The sequence below is a fragment of the Apodemus sylvaticus genome, chromosome 3 (genome assembly GCF_947179515.1).
Source record: "Apodemus sylvaticus chromosome 3, mApoSyl1.1, whole genome shotgun sequence".
Classification (NCBI taxonomy): Eukaryota; Metazoa; Chordata; class Mammalia; order Rodentia; family Muridae; genus Apodemus; species Apodemus sylvaticus.
In genome coordinates, this window is record NC_067474.1 from 46762534 (window position 1) to 46781683 (window position 19150).

A 19150-nucleotide genomic window follows, 5' to 3' on the forward strand; every position below is an offset into this window, starting at 1 on the left:
GACCAGATTGGGTCTTGGAAGTTGGCCAAGGAACAGTAACATCTAGATCACGTTATCTAGATCACCATTATTGTTTCCACTGGTAAAATTAGCTGGGGACTGAGGCTTTTGAAGGCATGCTGCAGGGAATATAACCGGGGTGGGGGGCAATGAATCTCGCTTGGAGGAGGACTAGAGACGGGCATTTTGATCGAAAGCCTTCAGTGCTTTGATTTTCCATCTTGTGTGAGCACAGCTCCCCCCCATGCCACCTCTGCTCCACAGCGGCCCCACCCCAACCCCACCTCCACGTCCAGACTCATTTTCTGACTCTCTGTGGAGGCTCCCTCACCTTGAAGGGGAGAGTGAACCTCCTCTGTGCCTTCAGTCCTCTCTGTGTTTTGTGCACTGCTCTTTACGTTTACAAACTCTCTCTGCATGTGGCCTTCCTCTGGTCCTCCCAGGAGGCTTCTGTCTTATCCTTTATGTGTCTGTTGAGATGAAGTTCCTTTAGGGGTTCACCCAAGTACATGGTCTGGACGTTCTGTCTTTCCTTTTGTGGGGGTGGGGGTGGGTTTTGAGACAAGGTTTCTCTGTGGAGCCCTGGCTGTCCTGGAACTCACTCCTTAGACCAGGCTGGCCTCGAACTCAGAAATCCTCCTGCCTTTGCCTCCCAAATGCTTGGATTAAAGGCGTGCGCCACCACCCAGCCCTGTCTTTCCTTCTTAATTCACATAATCAGCTCTCATGATGTTGATTTATTTTGGAGATTTCCTCCCTCCTTCCCTCCTTTCTTCCCTCCCTCACTTCCTCCCTCTTTCCCTCCCTCCTATCTTCCCACCTTCTTTCCCTCCCTCCTTCCCTCTTTCCCTCCCTCTCCCCTTCCTCCCTCTCTCATTCCCTCTCCTCATCCTTTCTCTCTCCCTTCCCTCCTTCAGTTTTCCTTCCTTCCCTCCCTCCTTTCATCCCTCCCTTCTCTCCTCTTCTTTACCCCCCTTCTGTTCCCTGGGTTGATAGAGGGCCTGGCTCATTGTGGGTGGTGCCAATCCTGGGTATGTGGTTTTAGGGTATGTAAAGATGCAGGCTGAAGCCGGTCATGGTGGCACATGCCTTGATCCCAGCAATCCAAGGCCATGTACCTCTAAGCAGATGCTCTGCCACTGAGCTCCCAGCCCCCACCCTGGCTCTTAGTTGACCCAGAACAGCAGAGCTGAGAAAGTAGGAGCTGTTCCCCTGGCAAGAGTAGGATCTCGGTGTGGAAGTGCAGGTGTGAAGGTCTCCGGAATACTGGAGTGCAACCTGCCAGACCCTTTGGGTATTCACCAGCCTGGCTTCCCTAGGCCACAGGGACACATCAATTCCATGTCTGGAGAGCCATCTGCCCACCTTCAAGCCTGGCTTCAGATCGATATTCTAGGAGAAGTGACCAGAATGGTGTCCTAGGGTTTCTATTGCTGCGATTAAACACCATGACCTAAAGCACATAACTCATAAGCAACTTATGGAGGAAAGGGTTTATTTGGCTTACACTTCCAGACAACAGTCCATCACTGGGGGAAATTGGGGCAGGAACTCAAGGCAGGAACCCAGAGGCAGAAACTGAAACAGAAACCACAGAGGGGCACTGACTGGCTTCCTTCTTTCTCTTTTGGAGACAGGGTTTCCTTGTACAATTCAGGATGGCCTTACAGAGATCCACCTGCCTCTGCCTCCTGATTGCTGGGATCAAGGAATGTGCCACCATGTCCAGCTTCAGCCTGCTTCCTCATACACCCTAGGACCACATGCCCAGGATTGGCACCACCCACAATGAGCCAGGCCCTCTCACGTCAATCCTTAATCAAGAGAATGCCCTACAGACTTGTCAATAGACTGTCTGATCGAGGCCTTTTCTCCGTTGAGGTTCCTCCGATGATTCTAGCTTGTGCCAAGTTGACCGAGAACCAGCCTGGACACATGGCTTGCCTGCTTAGAGAATCCACAACCAGTGTGAAAGCAGGATTCAAACAAAAAGGAAAGATCAGGCAGAGACCACACAAGCTGGCCATACACAGTTGGCATTTGAGAACCTGCAATGTAACACTCCTGCCCTACTCCCTGGTGTCCCTCAGAACATGCTCGCCAGTTGTGTGACCAGAGGGGCATTTGGCTGGTTCCTTCCCAGTCATCATTAGCTACTGTTTTTGTACATGGAAGAGGAGATATGGCAAGTGCTGATGCATAGGTAACTAAGTCAGTCTAGAAATGGCCTCATGTAGACCTAACCTTGGATTTCCCCTTCACTACTGCAATGTCCTCTTCACTTGCCACACTATCTTCTTCATCTCCTCCCAGAAGAAGGTCTTCTGGGAAATTACTCCCCTTCCCCATAGCTAACTCTTAGCTCTAGCTTATATCTAAAGGCCCAACTCTGGGTTTAAAACATCAGTTATTCAGGTCAGGAGACACACTTTTAACAAGACTGAACACATAGTAGGTGTGCATCCCCAGGTTTCCATCGAGAGAACACCTTTAATGGTGCTGGAGACTAAGAGCTTGCAGGAGTCAGGCACGTGCTCTACAGTGAGCCACACCCCCAACCCTCATTTAGCAAGCCTGACTTGCTAGGCATTCAATTCAATGAATGGTAATTCAGTGTGTGGAGAGGACGGCTCTGCCTTCGCCAATCTCACATGTCCAATGGTAGACATCGTTGTAGGAGGGACACCTGACTGTCCAGGTTTCTGCCTCTGACCCCTCAGCTGAAATCCAGTGGTTGAGGTACCGTTGGGATGCCTGAATCAGGCCACATCTTCCAGAGTAAAGTGGTCTGTGCTGTGACTTGACAATTCTCAATTATGATACATAGTTCTTTCATGCTTGTTGTTACATATTCTGTGCTGAACTAAACCATGTGATATGAAACTTCCCACATAATAACCTTTAAAGGGTTATTAGAAGTCAAGTCTTTCGTCTGTTCAGGGGATTGGTTTGAGGCGTAGAGGGAGGCAGATATGGAGGTCGTCTTGAAGGCTGCCATCTATCTGAAAAGGCTCTTTTCCCACCATCCCTACCATATCTCCCTCCTCTTCCCCTCCCCTTTCTCGTTCTTATGCTCTTAAAATTTTATTTATTTATTATGTACATTGATGTTTTGCTTGCATTTATGTCCGTGTGACAGTGTCAGATCCCCTGGAACAGGACTTATAGACAGTTGTGAGCTGCCATACAGGTGCTGGGAAGTGAACCCTGGTCCTCTGGAAGAGTAGCTAGCTAGTGCTCTTAACCACTGAGCCATCTCTCCAGCCCTCTTATCCTTACTCTTGAAGCGACTGTCCAGGTTTCAAAGGGAAGCCTCCTCTTCCCTTTGAGGCCCCACCTTGTTTGGATCTCCATTTATTGTACGGTTTCTGCCTGACACTCTTCCTCCGACTTTGAGGCCCTTTTTTAATACAGCTCACTGAAGGGAATCGTCACTCCTTCCTTTCCAAACTGACCGCTGGTGCTTATTTTCTACTACAGTAAAAACCGCTGTGCACAGGGACCTAGTGCAGAAGGCCAGGGTGTTGGACGCAGGACACCCTGCTGGCTCCATAGCTGGCTTTTCAGTTGCAAAAGTGAACCACCCTCTTTCTGGCTGCCACAGGCCACCACGTTGGCCACTGTGCTCAGGACTGCAGGGCTGTCACTCTGAATCTGGAAGCAGGATCTGGGGTATTCTGCAGTGAAAGATGGTGGATCTTTTGCAGGGAGGGATGAGCTCTAGGCCTCTCTATCTAAAGCACTTCTGGCTTCCTCCCTGGTTCCCAGGACTTCACCATGACCCTGTACCTGAGGCATTACTGGAGAGACGAGAGGCTGGCCTTCCCCAGCAGCAGCAACAAGAGCATGACCTTCGATGGCAGGCTGGTGAAGAAGATCTGGGTTCCTGATGTCTTCTTTGTGCACTCCAAAAGGTCGTTCACACACGACACCACCACCGATAACATCATGCTGCGAGTGTTCCCAGACGGCCATGTGCTATACAGCATGAGGTGACCGTCCACCATTCCTTTGTCATTCCAGTGTCATCGTGCCAGTGTCTTCGTGCCAGCTCCTTTGACCCTGATTGTTGTATTACTTAGCTGTCTGCAGCTATTATGAGCTGGGTTGCTGGAACAGAAGCTGAGGGATGGATAGGGAAGGGGCGAAAAGAAGGAGGGCCAAGACAATATTCACTGATCAAGGCCGGAAACTTTAATGGCGCCAGACCTTTTAACAGTTTGGGCAAACCCTTCCCCCCAGACTCTGGGCTGAGTTCTGGTGGAAGTTGTTTAGCTTCTCTTGGAGGTCCTCGCCTTGACTGCTCCGGTAGCTGGGTGGGTCACCTGCTTAATTCAGGAATTCCTAGACCTGGAGGAACAATGAACTTAACCTTTACTTTGAGCACTACACCCTAGGTGGAACAGGATCCTGGCTATCTGGGAGAAGTTAACCTAGACCACAGTCAAGTACACTCTTAGTACTCCACCCAAGGATAAAAATTCCTGCTGTAACCTACTTCCCTATTATGTCCTGCCCGAAGCCAGGGATTGTCCTTGACCAAGGTCAAACTCAAACCATGTGCATGATTGCCCCAATAAGGCTCTGTACACATGATGAGTCTGTCACTGTGGTATGGTTCATGGGGTGACACGGCCTTTTGATGTCAGTCAGTCTGATGCCCTGCAGATGGCAGCATCCTCTTTGCTGGGGTCTTTCACTTGAGTTAAAAGATTAGTGTAGCCCATTGATAGGAACAGTGACGTTTTATCTCTTAGACTCTATGAGCCTAGTTGGTTGCCAATAACAATTTAAAATTAATAAGAGTAGTTGTTGCTTATTAAATGCTATTGCAGGTTGTCTTTGGAGAGGGCTTGGCTGACTCAAGGGTCCTTATTCCCGGCCTGTTCCTGTGGTTCACCAGAATTAATTTTAGTAGCAGACATGCTCTTTTCTTGGGTGGAGGATGACCCGGGCCCCACCTCCCAGGCATCTCTGAGGGAGGCAGCCCTGACAGCTGAGGGGCTGCCAGGGATGAGTGCAGATGTGGACAGTTAGGAGCCAACACCTCCACTCCGGTAGCCAGGGGACAGCGAGCCAGTGAAGGAGACCCACCAGGGGTCCAGAAGACACAGCTCCAAATTAAGTTTCCATGGCTCAGATGCCTGACTTCTTAAGGTGACAGCACAAGGCTGCCACCACCGGGGGTGACATACTGGGTCTTCCTGAGTGTGAGTGGAGCATGAACTCCACTCCCAAGCCAGTTCACGTCTTGTGTCTTACAGGATTACCGTCACTGCCATGTGCAACATGGACTTCAGCCACTTCCCCCTGGACTCTCAGACCTGCTCTCTGGAGCTAGAGAGCTGTAAGTATTCAAAACTCTTACACTTTTGCCCTATTCACCCTCCCACCTTGGGGCCACTTGAGAATCGTGAGACTGAGGGCTATCCACCAGTGTTAAGAACTGTTCCCTCTGGCACAGGGTTTCCTTCTTGCTTCCCACAGCCAGAGAAGTCAGGGTCAAAGCTCCGTTGTTTTCTTCTCCCCAAGATGCCTACACAGATGAAGACCTGATGCTGTACTGGAAGAATGGGGACGAGTCCCTGAAAACGGACGACAAGATTTCCTTGTCCCAGTTTCTGATCCAGAAGTTTCACACGACTTCCAGACTGGCCTTCTACAGCAGCACGGGTAGATACTTACTGTCACGGCCACACTCGAATTCTCTAGCCTTCACCTTGGCCACTTCCAACACATACAATGTGGACTATCTGAAGGAAACATGGTCCCAAGTAGTGGGTTTGAAAAGCAGGAGACAGAGTCGACTGCTGTCTTCTGAGATCCCACCCCCAGAGGTGACAGATTAGTAAAGGCCCTCAAGATATCTTACTGTAGCTGTCCGACTCATAAGAAGGGGTGGTGGTTTGCATGCTGTTCTATGTCCTTGTGTTTTACTTCACAGATAAGCAAGGAAAAGTATTTATTATCTACATCCAAACTATATTTTGTTTTATTTTTTGTGTTGGAGGCTAACCCAGGGCCTTGGACAATACTCAATCCATGTGTTATCACAGACTTATACCACCAGCCCAGTGGGGTCATTTTTCAGTCCTTAGTGTAAACCTCTTGGATCCTGGGACACGTTTGAGCATTTGAGGAGATCCACCTGTTAGCCTTCGTCTAGCCTCACCTTCAACTCCTCAGTTAAATTTTTAGAGCTGCTGTGTGGTCCTTCGGGACGCCTGACAGTGCTGAGCTAAGCTGCACAGCTGAACTTCGCACACACAACTTGAGCTCACATACACTGCCCTTGGACCTTTGTGGGTCATGGTTGTATAATCTTGTAGGTGACCAAGACCTCACACTTTGAAACTCTGCTCAGCTTTTCAAACAGGGATTCTCGGAGTGTAGGATGAGTCAGTGATATAGACTATTTTTGTTTTCCTAAACGGTAAAGGATTCCATGGGGAGGGTGCAGAGTCAGAAGTAGAACTAACGCCAGACTTCCGGGTGATGTCAACAGCCTCCTTCTTGTGCTAGTGGGATTGGGTATGTGACCGACCAACCCAGTGATTAAGAGGACCAGAATGAGAGCCTAGCTCTCCTGGGTCAGGAGCCAGGAGAACTGACCCCAACAAGGTAGAGACACAGCCTAACTTTTCAAACTCCTGAGCAGCCAGCCACTCAGGAGATACAGCTGTCGTTTGCAAGTAATAAATACCAAGCCGACAACTAATACCAAAGCATTTCCTTCTACGTTCTCCTTGGACTGCTGTGAAAAGTTAGGTCATGCTCCACGAGAGAGTGTACTGGATATTGACAAGGTAGTCATAGCAGAGAGGAGGGAAGGCGTTGTATCCAGCCTACTGACCTCAACTTCCGCTTCCTGAGGTTGACGGGAGTGTCAGGAGGCTGTCTGTGGAACCTCACTCCTCCTCCCCGTGTCCCCAGGCTGGTACAACCGTCTGTACATCAACTTCACGCTGCGTCGCCACATCTTCTTCTTCTTGCTCCAAACCTACTTCCCTGCCACCCTCATGGTCATGCTGTCCTGGGTGTCCTTCTGGATCGACCACAGAGCTGTGCCTGCCAGAGTCTCACTGGGTAAAAGTATTTGATAAGGTGTGGTAGGATGCTTTCGGTTTGCTTTATTTTTCAGCTGATCGCTAGGTAATGGAGAATTAAAAGTCATGATCTGGGCATGGCGGCTCAATAAAGTAATCCCAGCACTCAGGCTGCGGCTGGAGGACTGTAAGTTTGAGGCCAACTTTGGCTACACAGAAAAAAAGACCATTTTATTTTATTTTATTTTATTTTATTTTGTTTTGTTTTATTTTATTTTTTTAAGAAAAAAAGCAAAGTCTTTAGAAGTCTTAACTGATGGGCTTGTGGGCCGAGGGAAGATCAGATCTTTGCTGCCTCTTGCCTACTCTATCCACCTGAAGTCTGAGGTACCACGTTGTAAGAACCCCTCAGATTGTATCAATTCCCAAAGGCAGAACCAATATGGAGTATGAACAACACAGTACGGGAGCACAGTACTAAAATAAATGAATGATTTTGGCAAATGCCAAGAGGTTCTTCTGTAAATCTTCCTAAAATTTTGCTGGCTTGTATAGCGGAGGCTGGAAGCAGGGGCTAACGTGTAGTTTCTGGAGTGAAGGCTGTGTTCCTTCAGACCCTGAATTCCAGCATTGCAATCCAGCATTGCAATTTGGGTAAAGTTGGGGCAGACCCTGAAAAATGGGTGGGCTTACCGGGCAAGCCGCAGTGGAGAAGAACTGGACAGAGCTTAATGAATGTGGCTTTGTCCCTGTTTTATTTTTCTGTCAGAAGTATCCCTGAGTCACCATGTTTAATTCCACATCACCAGTGGTCCCTCATGAGACATGACATTGTCAGCCACATCACAGAAACTCAGACTCCCAAGGTGACTGAAAACAGGCAGCTGGTTCTTGGGGGTGACCTTCCAGGAGGTGTGCGTCAGGGACGGCCTGATTGTTTAGGGAGCAGAGCCTCATGCCTCCACTCTGTGGAAATGTGGCTGAGAAATCTCTCACTTGGTTTAGGGAACAGAGATTATAAAATTGTGACTGTGAGGTGTGGGCCCAGCTCTGGGGTAGATCAGCATCTGAACTAAGATGGTTTTACAGGCATCATGACGGTGCTGACCATGTCCACCATCATCACGGGCGTGAACGCCTCCATGCCCCGAGTGTCCTACATCCGGGCTGTGGACATCTACCTCTGGGTGAGCTTCGTGTTCGTGTTCCTCTCAGTGTTGGAGTACGCAGCAGTCAACTACCTGACCACACTGCAGGAGCAGAAGGAACAGAAGTTTCGAGAGAAGGTGAGGAGACCTCGTTCCTCTTCTCCTGTAAGCTGGGGCTAGTGTCTGGACAAGAATGAGTTCATCGGTCGGGTAGGAACAGTCAGGAGGGGCCAGTACCTCATGCCAAAGTGTGAACAATCCTTTTCTAGCCCTATTCAGACAGAAATTGTGGGTAGGAAAGAAGCTCTTTAAATAGCAATGAGCCGCAGGAGCTGCGGCAGGGACCACCATGTATGGCCCATCTTAGATCCTCAACTGTGTCTTCTACATATACAATATAGTTTGATTGTGGTTTCCGCATCCCCAGTTTCACCTATCTCTTCCCTACCAATCCAACTTTATATTCTTTTTCTCCACCTCTCTTTAAAAAAAACAAAGAAAAACAAGAAACAAGAAACACTCTCCCCAATCTGAACTCATACTATACAAACAAAAGACCAATAAGACAAAAAAGAAAATGCTTGAACAAAGAAAAATGAGACAGCCGGGCGGTGGTGGCGCATGCCTGTAATCCCAGCACTCTGAGAGGCAGAGGCAGGCGGATTTCTGAGTTCAAGGCCAGCCTGGTCTACAGAGTGAGCTGCAGGACAGCCAGGGCTATACAGAGAAACCCTGTCTCGAAAAAACCAAATCCAAAAAAAAAAAAAAAAAGAGACAAAAATACCATTGAGTTCATTTTATGTTGTCTATCTACTGCTGGGCGTGGATGGCTAATAGATCCAGGGGGGAAACGAATTTTTTTCTTTGCCAGTGGGTATCAATTACAGATTAATATGATGTAATATAATTAATTAAACAATTAGAGCTTCTTGGTTGGGGCAGGAGCCCATGTCACTTGCCCATCTCGGAGCTGGGACCTCATCTGACTTGAACTTGTGCACTCCTTGTGCATGCTGCCACTGTCTCTGTGAGTTCAGACGTCCATCAGTCATCTTCTACCTGGAAGACACTGTTTCCTTACAGTCATCCATCACCTTTGGTTCCTATAGTCTTTCCTCCTGTCTTCCACACAGTTCCCTGATCCCTGAGAGGAGAGGTTTCATGAAGACATACCATTTAGGAGGGAGTGTTCCCAAGTCTCTCACTGGGTACATTGTCCAGTTTTGAGTCGAAGTTAATTACTGTCTGTCTACTGCAAGGACTCTCTGATGAGGGCTGAGTGAGGCCCTGACCTATGGGTACAGCAGAATGTCCTTAGGAGTCATTTTTCTGTGTTCCTTTAGAAGAATAATAGTATTTGGCTTAACCTAGGCAATGGCTGACCTAGTCTCAGGTTCTTGTTACTTTAGCAGTGTCAGGTATGGGCATAGGGAGCATAGGGTGGGCTATAAATCCATCCAATTAGAGAGTGGGTGGTCATTCCCATAACTCTTATGCTATTATTGCAGCAGAATATCTTGCAAGCAGGCAAACACTGCTGAGGCCCACAGGGTTTGTAGCTGGGTTGATGATTATCTTCCTTCTCTGGTAGCATGCAGAGCACCTTCCAATACATAAATGCTAGTCAGCAGGAATGGAACTTCTAGTTAGGCATCAGCAAGACTCCTTCATGTAACTGTTGTCGTCAGCAATACGTCTTACCATCTGGTTGTAGAGAAGAACCATCAGCCTTAGCAAAAGCCTAGGATGTTTGGCGATTCCATGGGGCTCCTTTGTGCAATGATTCAAAAAGAGGTAACTCATTCCCGGTATTGTTTTATTTGATGGCGTAACATGTCTAATTTGGTGACTCTATTTAGATTCCGTATGTATATTTTAGGAATTAGCTACAGTAGTAGGAGGTTTCCATATGATTTTCAAATGACAGTGTCAGTTGTCCTTCCCTGTTTTCCCTCCTTTTCTCTTTTCTCCTATCCATTTCCCTATTTAATCCTATCTGTCTTAGGGTTTTACTGCTGTGAACAGACACCATGACCAAGACAATTCTTATAAGGACAACTCTTAATTGGGGCCGGCTTACAGGTTCAGAGGTTCAGTCCATTATCAGGCAGGGACATGGCAGCATCCAGGCAGGCATGATGCAGGAGGAGCTGAGAGTTCTACATCTTTGTCTGAAGGCTGCTAGCAGAATACTGACTTCCAGGAACCTAGGAGGAAGGTCTTAAAGTCCACGCCCACAGTGACACACCTCCAACAAGGCCACACCTCCATAGTGCCACTGCCTGGGCCAAGCATATTCAAACCATGACACTCTTAATTTCCTTTGTCTCTCCATGAAAATGTATTCTATTTCCCCTTCCTTAGGGGATCCCTTCCTCTCTGCTTGTCCCTGCAAGTCTCTCTTCTTTATGAATAAACATAACCTCTATGTTTATTCAGATTGTGGCACATATGTTGAAGGCTAACAAAAGTTAACATCCACATATAAGAAATACACATATAAGCCCTGCGGTGGTGGTGCACGCCTTTAATCCCAGCACTTGGGAGGCAGAGGCAGGCAGATTTCTGAGTTCAAGGATAACCTGGTCTACAGAGTGAGTTCCAGGACAGCCAGGGCTACACAGAGAAACCCTGTCTCAAAAAAAAACCAAAAAACAAAAACAAAAAAAGAAAGAAAGAAAGAAAGAAAGAAAGAAAGAAAGAAAGAAAGAAAGAAAGAAAGAAAGAAGGAAAGAAAGAAACAAAGAAAGAAACAAAGAGAGAAAGACACATTTAACATACAGTATCTGTCTTTTGGAGTCTGGGTTACCTCACTCAGGATGACTTTTTCTAGCTTCATCCATTTACCTGCAAATTTCTTAACTTCATTTTTCTTAAAGATTTATTTTATGTATGTGAGTACACTGTAGCTGTCTTCAGACACACCAGAAGAAGGCATCGGATCCCATTACAGATGACTGCGAGCTACCATGTGGTTGCTGGGAATTGAACTCAGGACCTCTGGAAGAGCAGTCAGTGCTCTTAACCACTGAGCCATCTCTCCAGCTCTTAACTTCATTTTTCTTAACAACTGAATGATAGTCCATTGTGTAAATGCACCACATTTTCGGTATCTATCAGTTGATGGACATTTAGGCTGTATTTCTGGCTGTTGATGAATAGAGTAACAATAACCATCGATGGTCAAGTGTCTCTATAGTAGGATGTAGAGTCTTCTGGATATATATCTAAAATACAGGTCCAAGATAGCTGGATCTTGAGGTAGCTCTATTCCCAGCTTCCTGGGAAACCACAACACTGATTTCCATAATGGCACACAACCTTGCACTCCCAGCAACAAATAACCTGTGCACCATTCCCAATGTCCTCACGAGCATGATCTGTCATTAATTTATAACATTTTCTTTTGATTTTATGTGCATTGGTGTTTTGCCTGCATGTATGTCTGTGTAGAGGTATCTCCCTGGGATTGGAGACACGGACAGTTGTGAGCTGCCATGTGGGTGCTGGGAATCAAACCCAGGTCCTCTGGAAAAGCAGCCAGTGCTCTCAACCACTGAGCCATCCCTCCAGCTCCTATCATTTGTTCAGTTGATCTTAGACATCCTGACTGAGCTAAAATGAGATCTCAAAGTACTTTTAATGTGCATTTCCCTGATGGCTAAGGATGTTGAATAAAATGTCTCTCAGTCATTTGTGTTTCATCCCTTGAAAACTCTCTTCTTAATATCCTGCTACTTCATCTGAATGCTGGTATCCTTTCCTTACAAAAGCTTTAGAGTTTCATGAGGTTCCACTTATTAATTGTTCTTAATACCTCTGCTAATGGTGTCCTGTACAGAATGTCCTTTCCCCTGCCAGTGAAGTCAAGCCCGTTTCCCACTTTCTCTTCTATCAGATTGAGGGTATCAGGTCTTATGTTGAGGTCTTGATCCATTTGGAGTAGTTTTATGTAGGATGGTGGGTACGGATCTATTTGCCTTCTTCTACATGTGGCCGTGCTGTCTGGCCAGAGACATTTGCTGAAGATGCTGTCTTTTCTCCAGTGTGTACCTTTTGGGCTTCATTGTTAAAATCCAGGTATTTATTAAAAATGTTCCTTCAGTTTCTATTTTGGAGAATAATTTGAGGAGTATAGATGTTGGTTCTTCTTTGAAAGTCTGGTAGAAGTCTGCATTAAATCCATCTGGTCCTATTTTTATTCAATCAATCTATCTATCTATCTATCTATCTATCTATCTATCATCCATCCATCCATCATCTATGTAACTATCTGTTTTTGGTTTGGCGACTCTTAGTTCCTGCTTCTAATTTCACTGGGGATTACAGATCTGTTTGAATTGATTATTTGATCTTGATTTAATTTCTGTGGACCTTATAGATCAAGAAATTGAACTGTTTATTTTAGGTTTCCTAGTTTGGTGAAATGCAGATTTTTAGAGTATACCATGCTTCTCTGAATTCGTATTTGCTGTAACATCCTCCTTTGACCTCTAATTTTATTAATTTTTATCTTGTCTTTTAGTGTCCTTCACTATTCTGATTAGCTTTTGGCCTGAAGTCTATTTTTATCATATATTAAAATGGCTGTACCTGCTTGCTTCTTGGATCCATTGCTCAGAAATGCCTTCTCTGTCCTTCTCACCTGAGGTGATGTCTATCCTTCATGGTGAGGTATGTTTCTTGGATGTAACAGAATATGATCCTGTTTCTTAATCCACTGTTAGTCTGTGTCTTTTTATTGAGAATTATCAGTGAGCAATGTTTATTGATTCCTGTTACTTTGTGATTATAATGTGACTTTGATTGTTTTGGGATAATTAATTCCCTGGGGGCAGTTAACCTCTTCAGACTCAATTTTCTTCTAGTGCCTTCTGTAGAGCTGGATTGGTAGACAGAAATTACTTAACTTTGGTTTGCACCATGGGACATTTTTCCTTTTCTATTTCTTGTGAAAGTTTTGCTAGGCATCTTAGTCTGGGCTGGCACCTGTGGTCTCTCAGAGTTTCCAGAACATCTGCCCAGGTTCTTCTGGTTTTCGGAGCTTCCTTTGAGAAGTCAGGTGTCACTCTGATGGGCCTGCCTTTGTGTGCCACTTGGTCTTTTTGTTTTCAGCTTTCTTTGCTCTGCATTGTTAATGTTTTGATTATAATGTGCTAAGGGGAGTTTCCTTTTCTGGTCACCATTGTTTTGGTGTTCTGTATTCTTCTTGTACCTTGATAGGCACTAACCCTATTCTTCATAGGTTTGGTCTTTTCAAATTTCTTAGATGTTTTATGCTTGATTTTTTTGATATAACATTTCCTTTGGCACAGCTTCCCATTCCTTCTGCTTTGTGTTCAACAACTGAGATGCTGTCTTCCATGTCTTGTAATCTGCTGGTGATGTTTACCACTGAGGTTTTTGTTTGAACTCTCCAAATTCTTCATTTCCAGTTTCTTCAGTTTGGGTTCCTTTCATGTTATCATTCTTTTACTCAACTATTTGTGTTTTCACAGACTCCATGAAGAGGTTTATTTATATCCTCTTTAAGGTCCTTGGACATATTCCTAAATGCTGCTTTGAAGTGCTTGTCTTGTGCTTTAGCTATATTGCATGTCTCGGGGGTCTACTGTAATGGAGTTACTGGATTTTGATGGAGGCACATTCTCTTGGCTATTCATGTTCATGATTTTGTGGTGGAGTCTAAGTGCTCAGAGTTATGGTGCTTGTGGTGATTCTACGTGTTGATAGCTGGTCTTGTCTTTGTTGTGTGGGTGCTCTGTTCTTTGGTTGCTGTTACCCTCTGTGGATCCAGGGCAAGTGGTAGCTGTGGGCTCACCGGTACAGAGAGCTTTTGCAGGTTGGTAGCCAGCAGAAGGAATAGAAATGAGCTAGGAGAAGAGGCTGAGAGAGGCTGCCGGGGGGGGGGGGGGGGGGGGAAGCTATGGGGATCGGGTCCCCACCAAGAGATAGTCCCCAGGGGTTGGCGGTGTGGGGGGAGGAGGGGCTCCTGCAAGCAGACTGCAGTAGGGTAAAGGAGAGACAGGGATGAAAGGGTGAGGAGAATCCTGGGTCTGTACAAGAGGTAGAGTCCCAGTGAATGGAACTGGGGTGGGAAGATGGGATCCTGTAAGCAGGCTACCACAGGATGAGCCTGGAGAGAGTGAGGATGACAGAGTACAGGAAGGGTTCTGAGAACTGCCTCCTGGAGTCTCAACCCAGCGTGGACACTGGAAATAATGGTCAGTAAAAACATAGAGATGACCTAGAACCAAAGCCTGAGAGGATACTTAAGTCAGCCACAGAGTATTCAGAATAACTGGTGCTGGCATAAGGGTACCCATGTGGCCATCAGACTGACGGTGCTTTTCTTTAAGGCAGCCAGGGGGTTAATAGAAAGTTGACCAATAGCTGACAAATAGGGATTAAATCCCCACTCCACACTCTTTATTATTTACAGGAAAATGGGCTCAGAAGGAGTGCTCACAATAAGAACTTGGCGTTACCACCAGTCGTGATTTCTAGCAGTCTTCAACACTTGCCTGGCATCTTGAAAACTGTCCTTTCTCTTCCTCCAAATATACTAGGTTGCTCTTAACCACTAAGCCATCACTCCAGCCCACATTTAAATACTTTTAAAATAGTCTTTCTCTTTTAGATTTATTTATTTTATTTTATAAGTGTTCTACTTCTGTGTCTGTCTGTGCACCATGTACATGCCTGGTTCCCGAGGAGCTCAGAAGAGCGTGTCAGATGTCCCTGAACTGGAATTACAGACATACCAACTTTCGTGAGCCACCAAATGGGCTCCAGGAAGTGAATCTCGGTCCTCTGCAAAAAATAACAAGGCTGTTTACCACTGAGCCCTCTCTCCACCTATTTAAATACTTTTATTAGACAATCCTTCACTTTTCTATTAAAAAAATAACAAAGCTCTCATCTAATTCTGTTCAGCTACTCTGGGAACAGTTTAACCATAAATAGCATTTTCTGTGTGGAACAGCAGGAGAAAGTTGCCTTCAGCAACTGAGTTTTTCAGCTCCCCCCCCCCCCCCAGTGCAGCTGTTTCACAACGCATCAGGAGGCTTCTGGTGGTATCACCGTAGATAGTAGATAAGAGCACTTCCTGAGACAATCGACGGGAGTCCACACACGCCCAAAACTCCAGTGCTGGGGAAAGGAGGCAGGTGGGTCGACGTAGCTTGCTAGGAAGAGAGATAGCTCCCATATCAAAAGCCTGTACTCCTCTTGTTGAAGACTAGAGTTCAGCTCCCAGCACTTATGTTAGCTCACAACTGCTTGAAACTCCAGCTCCAAGCACCCAACCCCCTGGCCTCCATGGGTACCTGCTCACATGAACATACCTACACACGGACATGCAGCATACACATGATGACGGTGACGATGATGATGAGCACACATCTTTAAACCTGGCATTTGTGTGGAAGAAACAGATGGAACTCTGTGTGGTGTAGGTCAATCCGATCCACACAATGAGTTCCAGGCTGACTGAGCACTACATAGTGAGTCTCATCTCAAAATGAATGAATGAATGAATGAATGAAGAATAACAGAAAGATACTTAAAGCCTCATCTGGCCTCTGCATGTGCATTCATAAGATTGCCTCCACCTCAGTTAATTACTTATTTTAAAGTGCAATAAAAGCACCAAAACCCCAATTATTTTATTATTTGTTTGTTAAAAGACAGGGTCTCTCACAAATAGCCCAAGCTGCCTCAAACTGGTGATCTGTCTGCCTGTTTCTGGAATGCTGGGATTACACGCAAGTCCTCCTATGCCCATTTATGACCCTAAACTCTTACATAAATGCAACTCTGAAATAAGGACACTTTTTGCTTTAAGTTTTTTTCAATGTTGGAGACAGAACAACCAAGCAGCCCCTGTACCTGCCAGGTAAGTGATCTACTACTAGGGACAGCCCAGACTCCCCTAATCTTCTTACCCCTTTTCTTGATTCACTAACACAAGGTAGAACACAGCATTAGAAACTGAATGCACAGATTTCAATTTCTTGCTTAAGCACTCATGGGTTAGAGAAAATGTGAGGGTTCTAGGCAAGCCTGGTGGCTCAGTGAGATCCTATGTCAAACAGAATAAATAAAATAATTCCTGGATCTGTAAGACCCCCCAAAACCGAGGGTACCCCAGCACCCCACGCCCTGGAAGGCGACACCCAAATCACTCTCGAGAAACGGTCTCGATGCAATAGCATGAGGATTTCTTTATTCCAGAATTCTGGGTTCCATAGCCGTGCACCATGCAGAGTTAGAGGACTATGGACCCCGAGTGCCAAATTGGGACAGCTTTTATAAGTCTACGACAAAGCCTGCGAATCACAAACCAGTCATTTCTTAGCATGGAGAGCCTGTGAAATGTGAGCCAATTGATTTGTACCACTCCATAGTTTTTAGGCCAATCAGTTTCAATTATCAGAGCCTGTGCTCAGTGGACCAATTAGTTTCCTATAATGTCTACAGCTGCGTGAACTCCTGCTTAGGGGTAATGGCGTAAGTTTACAGAAGCAAGATAGCTTAGCCCATTTCCAGTTACCCTATGGGGCAAGGATCACCTATTCAAGGCCTTTCTGCTAGGTCTAAACAAAGGGTGGGCTCTGGAATGTGACCTTTTACCTAGTTTCTAACAAAACGAGATAGCATTTTAAACTCCTGATTTCTTGGGGTCATTAGAGTTGGGCTGTATTATTTTCTATCCTTTCAGATCTTATATCTGCTGTCTGGCTTCAGAACTGTGCAGCACCTATATCTCCGGCTTGACTTCTGAAATGGGGGATAGATCAGTGCTTCTCAATTCTGGCTGTACAGTTATTGTATAAGAAGATAATATACATGTGGGTGCACGCAAGAGCACACACACACACCCATACACACCTACTCACTCCAGATAGATTGCCAATGAAGATCATATGCATACCATCAAAGTCCAACTTGGATTTGCTGGGATTACTTACAGGGATATGGGTGAGGGGTCACTCACAGGAGCAGAAATAACTCAAAGACAGCTGCATCACTAAAGCCCACCCCAGGTGTGACAGCTCACAGAAGCTGGGCAGCACACAGCCTACAGGCAGTTCTGCAGGTTGGAGAGTGTCCTTTCTATATGGCCCAGTTAACCCGAGCCTCCTCCGGGCAGCTTGGGTGGTCTTTGTTTTTTCCCCCAGGTACTTCTCCTGGTCTCTTCTTCACTCCTGCTGCTGGGTTTGTCTCAGTCTTCTGCCTGGCTTGGTTTATCAGCAGTCAGCTCCTAAACTCTTGGAAAGGGAGGGGGCCTGATGAATCTAGTCAGTTTCAGGAACTTCCTGAAGTTGTTTTGAATTGTTTACTTCCTTTCTTAATGAGCTTCCTGACAGAATGAAAAGTTTCAATTGTGAGGAAACTGCTACACAATAGCAGAACTATGTGGATGTTTTCAGCCGGCCTAGAGTGGGTGTGAGTAGTCCTGTTAGTTCTAACAGGCCACCAGAGAATTACTGTACTCAGTGCTCTTTAATGTCCTTATACTCTCAGGAAGCCAGAGTAACAATGGGTCGTTACTCTGTAACAAGGCCAGCTCCCCTTCCCGTTGGCAAGGTCTAACGGAGCCCTTTCTGTTTGCTGCCCGTAGTTTCCATGCATGTGTGGAATGCTTCATTCACGGACCATGACGCTGGATGGAAGCTACAGTGAATCTGAGGCCAACAGCCTGGCTGGCTACCCAAGAAGCCATATTCTGCCAGAAGAAGAAAGGCAAGACAAAATCGTGGTTCATTTGGCACTCAACAGTGAATTGATGTCCTCCAGGAAGAAAGGCCTTCTCAAAGGCCAAATGGGGCTCTACATCTTCCAGAACACCCATGCCATTGACAAATACTCCAGGTTGATATTTCCTGCCTTCTACATAGTTTTCAACCTAATTTATTGGTCGGTGTTTTCCTAGGGATTCTAAAGCTGTATCTAGGAAAGGGCGTGGACATCCACTGGTGGATACACGGACCTAATGACCACAGGTCCTACACCAGGCCAAGCAGCTGCTCCTGGCCTGGAGGAGCCCAGGGACCTGCAGCCGCCCTCACCCCATCTTCACGCCTCCTTTCCTAGTTCATGCTATTCCATGTCACACTTTGACTTCTCGGAACAGAGAGCTGTCTTCTTCTGCTGTTTGTGAACTTGTTCACAAGAATCCCCCCTCCCCCACCACTTAATAAAAGACCCGACTGCCTCCAGCTGTTCTGAGATGCTCAGTATGGGAAGAAAGAAAATAAAGGGCAAACTAACGGGGCATTCTGGGTAAGAAACTAGGTGCAAAAATCTTGAGAATTTATCCAGTTGGATTAAGTGCCTAAGTGGGAAGGAAAAACTCTCAGAACTGAGGCAGGAAGTGATCTGATCTACACAAAACTGGCAGCTGAGATGATTTTATAAATGCTAGAGGAAGCTATTCATTTCCCTGAATGCGTGTGCGCACGAGAGCGCACACACACGCGTACGTGTACACACACACACACACACATACACACACCTCTACACACCTCAGATAGATTGCCTATGACGATCATATGGATACCACCAAAGTCCAACTTGGATTTACGGGGATTACTTACAGGGATATGGCTGAGGGGTTATGAATGAATGTTGATTCAATCATTCATTAAACACCGAGTTCCCAACTGTGGGAATGAACTTAGTCTCTTCCTTCACTGAGGTTCTCTAAGCTCTGCTCATGATACATATACAATGTATTTCTGCTCCCCCCAACTCCGCCCCTCCTACCTCACTCACCCAAAGACCCTTTCCTTTTCCTGGTGTTTTTTTGCTCTAGGTCCGTCTTAAAAAAAAAAAAAAGCATTTCCAGGCTCCCGTGAGGTTCTCAGGAAGCCAGCTCAGTGGTTCTCTCCTCAGACACTCTTACAGAATGAACTGAGGGCTGAGGAGAATAGGATTTGAGTACTGGAAAAA

General features: G+C 46.1%; 1 protein-coding gene across 1 annotated transcript; it reads left to right on the forward strand.

Moving 5' to 3' along the window:
• Window positions 1–3774: 3774 nt before the first annotated feature.
• Gabrr2 (gamma-aminobutyric acid type A receptor subunit rho2) lies at window positions 3775–18413 on the forward strand. The gene is made up of 6 exons (XM_052176208.1): window positions 3775–3992; window positions 5265–5347; window positions 5533–5673; window positions 6934–7086; window positions 8136–8332; window positions 17820–18413. The coding sequence occupies exons 1-6, from the start codon at window positions 3778–3780 to the stop codon at window positions 18129–18131; spliced, it is 1101 nt and encodes a 366-aa protein (XP_052032168.1). The 5' UTR covers window positions 3775–3777; the 3' UTR covers window positions 18132–18413.
• The last annotated feature ends 737 nt before the right edge of the window (window positions 18414–19150 follow it).

Bases quoted from the DNA above. Each gene is read 5' to 3' on its own strand.
- Gabrr2 (XM_052176208.1), top strand. From the start codon at position 3,778: ATGACCCTGTACCTGAGGCATTACTGGAGAGACGAGAGGCTGGCCTTC. The intron at 5,348-5,532 runs GTAAGTATTCAA...CTTCTCCCCAAG, and splicing joins CTCTCTGGAGCTAGAGAGCT to ATGCCTACACAGATGAAGAC. The intron at 5,674-6,933 runs GTAGATACTTAC...CCGTGTCCCCAG, and splicing joins GGCCTTCTACAGCAGCACGG to GCTGGTACAACCGTCTGTAC.